Source organism: Macrobrachium rosenbergii, chromosome 25 (assembly GCF_040412425.1).
Source record: "Macrobrachium rosenbergii isolate ZJJX-2024 chromosome 25, ASM4041242v1, whole genome shotgun sequence".
Taxonomy (NCBI): domain Eukaryota; kingdom Metazoa; phylum Arthropoda; class Malacostraca; order Decapoda; family Palaemonidae; genus Macrobrachium; species Macrobrachium rosenbergii.
The window spans coordinates 26495755-26508283 of NC_089765.1; the positions used below are offsets into that span (position 1 = coordinate 26495755).

Genomic DNA, 12529 nt, shown 5'->3' on the forward strand with positions numbered 1-12529 from the left:
AAGTAAACAGAAAGGCATCAGGACCATGAACTTTAAGTAATAAATCTCAAGGCTGAGGTAAGCCTAAATAGGAACTAGAGGGACAGGTAAGGAGCACTTACTCCCCTATAGTCACTGCAAAACACAAGTTGCATAGTTTTCATAAAAAAACAAGATGACATGGACACTTTCATTGAAAAATCTGAGAGATTTGCAGCAAGCCACAGATGGCCTAGAGATGAGTAGGAGGTTTGTCTCAGTACATTACTGTAATAACAGGAAAGAGCCTTCAAGTTTTCTCTAGTATGCCTTATGATGAGGCCTGGAGTTATGACATTAAAAAATGTACTGCAAAAAAGAGCTATGATATGACTGAAGAAGGGTTTAAGAAGAAATTCTGTGAGACTAGGCCAGAACTAGGTGATGCTTCATAATAGTTTGTAGCTAGGCTACAGAAATACTGTATTTCAGTAGATGGATTAAATGGCTGAATGCAGCAAAGAGTTTGATGACTCAGTAGACTTAATCATCGGGGAACAGTTTATCAGCACATGTTCAACTAGGGTGGAACTATTCCTTAGGGATAGAGTACCAAGCGACACTGGTGAGATAGTGAAGTTTGTGGACTGGTCCTTGGAGGATAACAGGCTCAGCTTAGTGGAATGAAGTAGCCACAAAAGAGGTCTAGTGGGGGTACCCAGAGGAACAAGGATTACAAGATGGCCAAACAGACTGACAAAATTGAAGGAGAGTGCTTTATGCATCCCAAACTAGGACATTTAGCAAAGAACTGTTTGCTTGTAAAGGGTAAGGACCAACAGAAATTCAAGCAAAAGGCAGCCAGTGCCACCATGTTAGTGAGAGAATCGAGGGAGGTGGCCACTATCATGATTTGTGAGGGAGTTGATACAGCCCAGTTGGAAGACAGCAGTTGGAAACATACAGTTTTGCTGAACAAAGGAAGAGCATCTTAATTTACCAACTGATGAAGGGTAAGCAGGCAAGGAGAAAGGTAATGGTAATACAAAATAGAGGTTGTACAAGAGCAGTTTACAAAAAAAGTTTGGTAACTGAAGACCAAATGACTAATAAGAAATGGGTTTGTAGATTCACTGATAAGAGTATCCATAGATATCCTGCTGCAAAAGTTTATGAAGAGTTACATGCTACATACTTAGATAACCCTATTTATGACATTATTTTTTTGGATACAGCCTAGGAATGAAGTACTCTGTCAAGGAAACAATGAAAACTGATGCTGAAAACTGGTAACTGAAGAATGAATGACTGATAAGAAATGGGTTTGTAGACTCACTGATAAGAGTACCCACAGATGTCCTGTTGCAAAGAATTATGAAGGAGAGTTACATGCTGTGTAGCTGGATAACCCTATTCAAGCCCTTATTTTTGGATACATTCCAAGGATGAAAGACTCCGAAGAAATTATGAAAACTGAGGCTTAGATGGTCAAGAGAGCTGTAGGGACATGCAACAAATGAATGAGATAGAGGAGAGTGATGCAAGGATAGATTTAGAGAAGTTCAGTACCAAAACAGCGATGGCTGTGACCAGATCCCAAGTCCAGCTCGAGAAATGCAGCATCAAGCCACTGGCAGTAACTTCAAGCATCCAAGATGTAGAAGCAGAGCAACTCAAAGATGCCAGAAGAATCCTAGCTTAGTCAAGCAGTTGGCAAGAGCAAAGACTAAGGAAAAATACCAGACAAGGGTAAAAATCAACTACCAAAGTGCTGTTTACTGAATCTCAACTGTTTATGCTTGTCTCAGTACAGGTTACATTAGTTATTGAGTGAAACCTGAGCTTCTTTGGCCTTCTTGGCAACTGTATATGACATCACTCTGGTGGATAGCTTATTCTTGTAGCACCTTACTAAAACACGATTACAAGAACCTCAAAAGGATAAACTCCATTTCCATTTAAAATGCATGAGGAGTCAGCTCTGCAAGGCTTTACTGCAATGTTCTTTCACAAAAGTAAACCACTGTACTTCACAAGCACATAATCTATTAAAGCATTATAAAAGACTATGACAACAGTACATTATACAGTGATATCCTGATCAAAAGTAAAAAGTAAATAGGATAAGACTAAAGTTGCTAAGGATAGAGACAAGTACTGGCAAAGTTATCCATAGTGCAGATTTTGGATACTGGTGAAAGTTCGAGGTACTGTATGTGAAATACAAACTGTGAAAATGGCTGCTATGTAACACAAAAATGAGGAATTACTTTCAAATGTCATAGCTTCCCTACTTTGCTGTAGTATGTTAAGTACCCTGCAAAAATTGCAAATGTTTCTGCAGTTTGTGATTCTTACAAAAAAATTTTTTTAAATTACTTATGAAATGAATAAAATATTTTTGAGCCGACCTTACCCACTTACCGATTTAATTCCCTCCTCATCGTAATACATAACAGTAGCAACATAAACCCCTGGGTGATAGTATTTATATGACTTTGTCGCAGGTATCCCAGTGGCAAGAAGGCCTGTCGTGAAATTTAACTTAGTTCCCAAAGTGAATCCAATTCCTTCACCAAATCGCAATCTGAAGATAAAAACATAAGTTAATGATAAGCAGTAAAACAAACAGGAGGCTCCAAGAAAATAAAATCCACGATTCTCTTCTGTTAAAAATTTTTAAGAAGAATTTCCATTTGATATCAAACCATTCAAACAATCTATAAACCAAATTAGAATAGAATACATTTCAAATAATGGTGATAAAACTGAATCACAGCTAATTTTTTCGTAATAAATCCTTTACTTTTAGTGTCCATTTTATGTCACCAGATGTCTCAGCCAAATTCCCAAGGAAAAAAAAATCAGCTCTAAGGATAAATGCAATGATGGCATACATTCTACTGACTGGTCTTAAAAATGGACATGTTCTGACCCAAACCACTCTGACTTGGGCCACACTACTTTTCAGGATCCAAATTGAGCTTTCAAAGGACTTGAGTCATTCATCCTCTAAGACTCAAGCCATCTTACTTCTAAATGATCTGAGCCATTTCTCCAATAAGGCACAGAACTGCTCTAGTTCTTAGGACCTGAAGCATTTTTCTGCTAAAGAACCGAATCACTCAACTGCAAAGGCTTAATGTAGTTCCATTTTCAAGGAACACTCACTCTTGTTTCTCTTATTTCTAATGACCTGGCTCATTCTTCTTCTAGATACTGAGTCTCTGTAATTCTCGACAGTGTCTCACTCTGTGCCTATGGATCAAAGCTATTCCATTTCTAATCAGGTGAACCTCTCCAACTGGAAAGACCAAGGCCACCCCACTTCTAAGGCTCCAGACCCTCTAATTCTAAGGATCTACGTTGCTCCACTTCTAAGAACCTCACCATTCAAAAGACCTGAGCCACTCCACTTCTAAGGATTCGAGCCACTCTAATCCTAAGGATCTAAGTGGCTCCATTTCTAAAGGTATGTGACATTCTTATGGACTATGACCAGAGCAACCTACCTAGTTCCAACCAGAGCTGGTCTCCTTATCAAGAAGGTCACAGTTCTAAGGATGAGTTTAGTCATTTTTTTCAGAATGTAGGATCAAAGCATTCTGAAGATGCTTGTAACAATTTTCCTCTTGACAGTGATGGTCCCAATGTTCAGGATAGTCACTCTTATAACCAGAGCCATGGTGTTAACATTAATGATCTATCCTTTAATCATTTTTAGCATTCCTATTAAAAATAAATGTTATAGTGTATTTGATTCAGACCTGGAAAAGGTCCGTTTTCTAGAACCTTTGATTTCCCCAGTAACTTTACTGCCATTTTGCCTTTAACATGTCAAGCATTGCTTCACCAAACTGAAGGCAAGGTCCAACATAACAGTTGACCAAAGTGTTTGGTGTGCAGCTGAGACCACTTTCTGTTATTTGTAACCTCTTCAGGTCAAAGATGTCATGGTAGAGCAGGATGAGACCACATTTAGCACTTTCTTTAACTAATTTTATTGGGTCATTGACCAGGAGACATGTCACAAGCAACAAAATATGGATGATGCCTTCTGTTTGCTAAGGCAATGCATAACATTCTGACAGATGTTAATGGCAAAATGGCTGGTAAAGGTAATGACAGGCTCTTCTTCTTAGATTGGAGACTGAATATTTTATAAAGTTGCAACTGTTCCATGCAAGTTATTCATCCTCCCATGGGGATTAAGGCCCTGTCATGGAGCCTGATCAAAAGTCTGCCCTGCACCCCTCATTGTCATTATCTTCTGAGGAAGACAACGGAGATAACTTTTGCACTGATGAAAAGTCCGAATAGGCCTTTAAGGGAACTAGCACCCTTCTTTCTTGGATGACCACTCAGTTGAAAAAACTCATTGGCAAAGAGCATCATTTCTTCATTGCCTGGGTTTTCATTCTTGAGCTCCAAATGATAATAAAGTTGTTGGCCAAGGTTACACTAAAAAAGAGAAATACAGCCTTTGGTGAGTTTTTAGATCTAGTCTAATTTTCTTTCCTGAGGCAAAAACTGATAATCTGATGGAGAGCACAGATTCCATAGCTAACAGGGGTGTGATGCAGGGCATTTGTAATGTATCACCCAAAGGGTACTCCCTTTATTTCAGTTGCCTAAGCACAGGAAACTGCTACTACATACTTCTCAATCTCTGTGTAAGAGAAGAATGCAGCTGAGAACACCTAGTAAGCACTCCTACAGAAACATCTTTCCCTGAAGATCTAATATTGATGAGAACAGTTACTCCTTCAATTAGGGAGAGTTTATAAGTTGAGCAACAGAACCCTTCATTAACACCAAGATCAGAACCCTAGAAAATCTCAGAGTCTGGGATGTGTTTTGGCTTCCTCTGTTTACCCACCTTTCAACTTCTGCCCATACAGGAAAAACTATCAGGAATGAGGCACTGGGTAGCAAGGTAAGGTCAACAATAAAAAAGATGCAATAAAGGCATTAATAGTTAGCTACCATGAATTTTACTACAGCATCTTCATTGTTTTCAAGGTGAGATGTTGGCATCCTATCATCTATCGCCTTTGAATGAAGTATTATCTCATTCATCAGACCATCCAGAGGAAGGGGACTTCTCAGCATCCATATATTCATGTTTCTACGCATCCAGATTTTCCATCGAGTTTTCTTCTTTGCTTGGTTGGGAGGTGTTCCAGTACAAGGTCTTCAAGGTCCTTTCCTATGGATTGGTCAATACCCTAAAACAGGGTTCTTAACCTTTTTCTCTCCACCCCACTTTTCAGTGAGCCAACTCCATTTCCCACCAAAGCATCGGTCATTGACAAATTCGAGTTTAACCCATGCAGTGTTTAACTTTAATACGTAATCTACGCTTTGCTTTTTTGTGCTTATTTTACGGCCTTTAATTTTTTTTTTGCATATATTAGATTTTTACAAACAGTTATCACATGGAAATAAAATACACATGAAAGATTCGTTATGTTTTTCTCAATTTATTTGTCCCTATAAAACATACAAAAATGCAACACTAGACGCATACAGGTTAATGAGACTTTTGCATTTGTTTCGCCTGACGAGTGTCTCAATGTTGGTTCCACTTTTTTGAAATGGCGCAGCGCAAATCAGATTCAAGGTCAATCAGGCGGTTTCGCATTTGGTTTTGATCTCAACCATGCTCGAAAACGCCGACTCGCACAGGTACGTGGAGGAAATGCAAACCAGTAGTGAGCGCCGCAACAGCAACGCGAGGATACGAATCCATGCATAGTGGCCCAGAATGTGTTCAGGCTTTTCTCCCAAAACAGCCTTTGCTGCGGAGTCATGCACCAGGTCAAGAAACTGATCTTCGATGTCTTCTGCTTCCTTCGGGAAGTTGTCAACTCAAGCTGAAGGGATCCCCGAAACTCCATCACAGGGTTGTTGCTTTTGAAGTCCGGAAAATAGTGCTGAAAACTCGTCCAGCAGCCCGTTGAGGTGGGATGGCTTGTTCTTGAGAACGCCGCTGACGCCACCAGCAGTCTCGCTGATTCGCCAACGCTGGAGGCCGCTGCGCTGCGCCAGTCTCGAACTTGCTCTCGCCACAACTCAAGTTTTGAGACGGCGTTCACTTTGTCTCGATGCCCGATTATATCGAGTCCGCGCCCTGTAGCTTACGGTTAAAAGCTCATTCAGGTGACTGAACATGTCTGCAAGAAGTGCCAGCCTGCACTGGAATGCCTCATCGGAAATAGCAGCAGATCTCCTTTGTTCCTTTCTTCCAAAATTGTGTAACCCAGGGAGCAAATGCACAAGCGATTTAACATGTCGCTTCGATAACCAGCGAACGGGCAGTGTGAACAACAGTCCTGTAGTCGGATTCCATATCCTGCACAACCGTCCCGAAATAGTCGAGTGTTGAGGGCGCTCGCTGGACAAAATTCACAAGCTTGATTGCCGCCCCGCGCTTCTTTGAGCGGGTTGTGTCATCGCCCTTGATGCTGCGCCGATGTATGATGCAGTGCAGTCACCACCTTGGGATTCTTCTGCTTCAGTAGTTTCGCGAATCCAACCTCACACCCAACATAGCAGGAGCCCCCATCTGTGCAGGCATGGACGAGCTTGCCCTAGTCCAATCCTTCCTCAAAAAAGGCGTCGACAAGCTGCATGACGCCGGCGGCTTGGGTTGTTGTTTCCAGTGGCGGCAAACAGCAAGTCCTCTTCGATGCTTTGATCGTGACGTATCGAACGAAGATAATTAGTTGAGACAAATTTGCCACATCCACGGACTCATCCAGCTGAATTGCAAAGACGGAGATGCTTTGACCTTTGCCACAGCTGCACGATGTTGCATGACATGTCGAAGATGCGGACTTGACAGTATCGTTGGACAGAGAAACGCTTCATCTTCGACACCGCAGATTCGCTAAGCAAATGCCAGCGCACGACACAAGGCACGGCTTTATGAGCGCCTCTCCGATGCTATGTGGCTTCTTCGCCGCCACCAGCAGAGAAACAGCATATGTGTACTATCGCCGACTCAGTTGAAATTTTTCCTGGTCCATCCTCATGTTCTTCAAGTAATTTGCCTTCAATTCAAAAACTGCCTCTCCTTGCCAACGAACTCAGGGTGTACATTGGAGAGGTGCTTCTTCAGTTGATGGGGTTTCATCGAATCATTGCTGAGCGACAGGAGTGAGTTTGCGGGAGCCGCTTGTTGACATTTCAAAACCTAACAGTGTTGTCACTTTTACCCAAACATGACTTACAATACCTCATATATTGGTTGTTTTTGTTATTAAAACAGTCTGTAAATGGTTGTGATTTGTAAAAGTAAGTCAACATTAAATTTGAAGCACTATCGATTATTTGTGGGTGGAAACAAATTCACGAAATGTGACAACAAGACAGTGGTTCTTCTGTCCGACCGGTCATTCCCACTTGGCAACTCCGCTATTCCCCACCAGTGGGGAATTCCCACAGGTTAAGAAACCACTGCCCTAAAAGGATATGCAGTACCAAGGTTCTTGCACAAGAAGCAGTCTGAGTGCAAAAGAACAGAAGTTGTCTTTGCAAATATCTAGATGACCTGGTTGTGATGGTATTGAGTCTACAGACCATTTTAGAGCATTTAAGAGATTTTTTCAACTGAGTCATGAACTAAGACTTCAAGCAAATTGGAAGAAGTCAGACCTGGAACTGGCCACAAGTCACCTACTTAGATGCATCAATCAGTATAACAAAAGACAGACTTCGGAAATATCTGTCTTTACTATAGGAGCTTTTCAAATGTTCAGAGCCCCCTGTTAAATCATGCCAAGCCTTGTTTGGCAACATCATTGGAGAATAATCGCTTACAGCTTGCTCAGGATGTGGTTTTCAACTACAACTGAACGGGTACTGGGAAGCCGCAATACAACCAGATTTCATCCTCTTGGGCTGCCACAAGATGCAAAGAAGAGACATTTCTTTATTTACAGAACATTCAGAAACCAAATCCCATGGTTGGGAAGCTCCCCTGTTGGGTTTCTGGTTAAAATGAAATTGGTCAACATATGAGAAAAGTTATCAAATAAACTACACTGAATTAAAGACTGTTTTTCTCAGCTTGGAATGTCTTTTTTTTTTAGTATGAAATAGGCAGGACAGTAAGGGATTATGTCCAATTATGCAACAACAGTACCTTAACTATAAGATCAAGGAGAGAAAATGTTAGAAAGCTGGGCCATCTGGAAAAAGAGATTTTCAACTGAGCAGAGGAGCAGGGACAGATATTGTGCTGAGTTTTGTGGATATTTTTTCCCACAGTCTAAGTAGTCATCCCAACATACAGACATCTACAAGTCATGACTTGATACAGGGTAAATTTTGGGACTGTGATGATAAACTTTTTTCCACAAGTCTTCAAACAGGTTCCCAATTTGTTGCTCACCCCTACAGTAATCCAGCTACCTGTGGGACAACTTGGATGTGTATTTCCTGCATTTCAAACACCTGTGAGACCACTTGGATGTGTATTCCTCCACTTCCCATACATAAAAGCTACTTTACAATATCGTCTTTCCCAAAAATCTTTAAAAGACTTTGATAGTTTCTCAATAGCCAAATCAGAATTTGTGTGTGAATCAACTCTCTGCTGGAATTTTTATCCGAAGGACAAAGCTGCTCTAACTACAGTTTCATATATGCTATTAAAATATGCAGACAATGGATCTTTATGCTTGGAGATTATCCACAGCACCCAACACATAAAGGCTTTTTTGCAAGCTGCTGCCAACACAATTTGTAGGCCATATAAATGGTCTATATTCCAGTTGTACCACGTTAAAATGAAAGTCTTCTCTGTTTGGTACAGTACAAAGGTACTGGTCCATGCAATGTCTCATTTTCCAAGATCCTGGACTTGCTTTTGCTCCTTCACCACTGGAAGAGGTTGTCAGCATTAGCTATTGAAAGTTACAGGTCTACATTATCCCAGAGTTTTAAGGTCCAAGGCACAGCTCTGCCTTCTTTGGAAGCATTAAGGGCCAGAGCAGTGAGGACTTCCTCTGCTTGGTTGGGGTCCAATGACCTCTGCAAGACTAAAGATTCAAGCAAAATTACTTAGGAGGCTCTTTCTGTCTACATGGAGGAACAGGAATCTAGTAACTTGAAATACAGTTCTGTATTGCCTCAAATGAGCTATTTTATGGACATACAATGTGATGAATGGTAAAGCAGCACTTTTTATTAATCAAGTGAATGAGATTACAGCTATTTCTAAAATTCTAAGTACAGTCATAACCCGAACTTATGGGAGGTTAGGTTCTAGAACTGCTCGCGCACAGTGAATTTTCACATAAGTTTGGCATGGCCTCTAAAAATTATAATAAATGTTTATTTCTAAAGTTTAAACACTAAATATGACCCTAATCATGCTCTCAAATAATTAAGCTAACTTCTAAATGAAATTAAAGTTACTGTAATTTCATTTAAAAGTTAGCTTAATACATTACCCTTAAAAAATTAAATAAATGGTTGACGTAGAAATATAGAAGAGTGTGAAGATTAGTATCTGTACACTATTTCTCTCTCTCCCCATTCCATCGATCTATTTTTAGAAGTCTTCTTAATCTGGTTTTTAAAAACTTCTTTATTCTGTCTCTTCTCTTTGTCCTGAAATGTTCTATGTCTCTATGTTTCAGAATGGCACAATTACAGTTTGTAGACGGTATACAGTAGGTAAAATTAGGTCAATTTAAAATTATCTACTGTACAGTTAAAGACATGCAGAGAAACAGTAATACATTAGGCTGTTCTAACTACGAACAAGAGAGAGAGAGAGAGAGAGAGAGAGAGAGAGAGAGAGAGAGAGAGAGAGAGAGAGAGAGAGAGAGAGAGAGAGAGAGAGAGAGAGAATTACGTACGAAACCCATTGACCTGCTAATCAGGAACACTCCCCTTCTTGTCATGTTACATCGACATGTCTGACAGCTTTGCCTTTGAGCTCCTTACAGAAGATAAGGGAAAGATATTTGTTTGTTTGAAATACGTATCATATGAAATTTGTAATTACAGTTATATTATTATTATTATTATTATTATTATTATTATTATTATTATTATTATTATTATTATTTGAAAATTAGTACTTATTATTAGGTAAAAATGTATTTATCATACAAAACAAATAAACATATACATGTACTTATAAAATTTTTCTCATCTCAATGAGAGAGAGAGAGAGAGAGAGAGAGAGAGAGAGAGAGAGAGAGAGAGAGAGAGAGAGAGAGAGATTATTATTTTTATTGTTTAATGTTATTTAATTTACACACAAAAGCTTGAAAATTTATAAATTACATAAAAAATGAAACAAACACTTTTGCAGGGTTTCTCAGTATTTGCAAATGTTGGCATGTCTGTGAAAAAACTCGTGTATGACAATTAGTTAGGTTCCAATGAAAAATTCACGTGTCTGTGAATTTGCGCAACTTGAATCGCTCAAGTTCAGGGTATTACTGTATAATCTTTATGAAAATATGGTTTCTTATTTGGTCCTGTAAATAACAGCAGGACAGGTTGCACCTGTCTCTTGGGAGAGTTCTAGGCAAATGGCTCAATAATCTTCATCTCACTTCCCCATTACAGCATCCAAGATGATGAAGACTTCGGGTATTGGCCTCTGCAACACAAATGCCAAAGTATAATTTATGAGATTATTACTTTTTCTTTTTTGTACTTTAGCCCATAGCTCCATTCTTTGGTGCAGTTACTAGAATCACGAAACCATTTTCTTTGTTTGAGAACATTGAATTAATATGCAGTAATTGCATATATAAGTTTGGTTTTCAAGAAATAATTGTTTAGTAATGTGTAAGAGAAATTTTGTTTGTTTTAGTTGTTTAAAAGAATGTCGATACAATTTTCTTAAAGGCCTCATAATCTGTATTTTCAAGATGTTACCATGAAGGCTGAGTTGACTAAGATTACATAACAGCAACTCTGTGATAATGCAGTGTATATACTTGGGAGCTGGAGGCAATCCTAAATAAAAGGAGAAAGAGAGAGAGAAAGACAACCAGACAGACAGAAAGCAAGCCTGATCTCACATCCCCAGTCACTCATTCATCCCAAACAATTCCCATATCAGATTGATCATAATTCACACACTGCTGCCTATTCTAAAGAGGTTTGTATAAGGTTTCAATGATTCTTTACACTGTAAAACACTGGATAAGACTGGGAAAATTGATAAAACTGCCTTAATTAGCTGTACAAAGGTTTTAACGTTGCATCCATTTGGATCCAAGCTGCACTGATTTCTGCCTTTTATTTTCCATCTACTCCTTTGGTCTTTTCCCACCTAGCTGTACAACTAAGTGGCACACTCCATGAGCCTAACAACACGACACACTGGTCTCTTTAAAATACTAATTATCATTTGGAACATTCATGAAATGAAAAAATGGACAATATAAGTAAAGAGTTAGAAAGATGGAATGAATTGTGTTTAAAAAAATGCATTTTCATCTCCCAATATTCAGTCATTTCATGCTCATCATTCTGTTACTAATATTGAATTCACAAATCACATCTATTTATAACTGGAGGACACAATCCCAGGCCAAGAGCAATTGTAGATCATCTTTCACAACAAACACAGCAGTACCTGTAAAAGGATCCCTCGCCAACTTTAAGAGATGTGTTGAATGTTACTGTTCCTTCTACATTAACTTGCAAGGGTGAAGAAGACAGGGTTGCTCCACTGATGAAGGCCTGTTGCATAAAATAAAGTAAGTTCAAAAGCAAAATTTCATTACTATATATTGTGCAATTATCAACAAATTGTCATTTTAAATTTCATGCATGTAATTAAGGGCAAAAGTGGAGTTGAAGTTTCAAAACTAATTTTCAGAAGTCTGAATACTCAGTCTCTGAGGGGTTATGAATTTCAATAGATTCTCTGGAGACCAAAAGTTTAGACAAGATATATAGCATATTTCCAAAATGGCAAATAAAACCATTAGTCCAGAAATTCCCTCTCCACAGGATAACCAAATAAGACAACTTGTACTCTGTGACTTACGACTAGTTCATCATCTCTGGAATACTCCCACAACTAAAAGGTAAACCTAAATAATGACTGTAAAAGCTATACTCCCCCTTCAAAACTTTCCAGATACAGCAGATTCAGAGAAGCTATCTAATATGCATCTTTTAACTTCATGGTGGGGATGGATGGAAGATATATATTTGAATTATTAATAAGATGTGCCAAAAATATGCTGTTTTTGGACCCAAAACCTTTATCATGTAGTTCAACAATGCTAAAGTTCCATATATGCATCTAGGTAAGCAACTATGTTTCAGAAGATAAATTCTAACTAACCGTGCACCTTTCCTGTTAATACACAAATAATAATAGGTTATTAATATACAAGTAGAGAGGACACTAATATTGAGAAGGGAAGCAATGTAGAATAGCAAACCAATTAACTGAAGACACTCTGACTACAGACATAAATGGAAGGTACATAACATCCAAGGTTGGCCCCCCAACCCACCAAATAAAAAAAAGACTTGCATTACTGCAATTTTTTGGCACCCATCTATGTACAACTTTTAT

General features: G+C 39.0%; 1 protein-coding gene across 1 annotated transcript in view; it reads right to left on the minus strand.

Moving 5' to 3' along the window:
• LOC136852210 (uncharacterized) overlaps window positions 1-12529 on the minus strand; it is a 72827-nt gene that overhangs the window by 60213 nt on the left and 85 nt on the right. The window contains exons 2-4 of the mRNA XM_067126657.1: window positions 11990-12022; window positions 11573-11679; window positions 2383-2545 (exon numbers count right to left, since the gene is read on the minus strand). Of these exons, the coding sequence (XP_066982758.1) occupies window positions 2383-2545; window positions 11573-11679; window positions 11990-12022 (303 nt within the window). The remainder of the gene's footprint in view (window positions 1-2382; window positions 2546-11572; window positions 11680-11989; window positions 12023-12529) is intronic.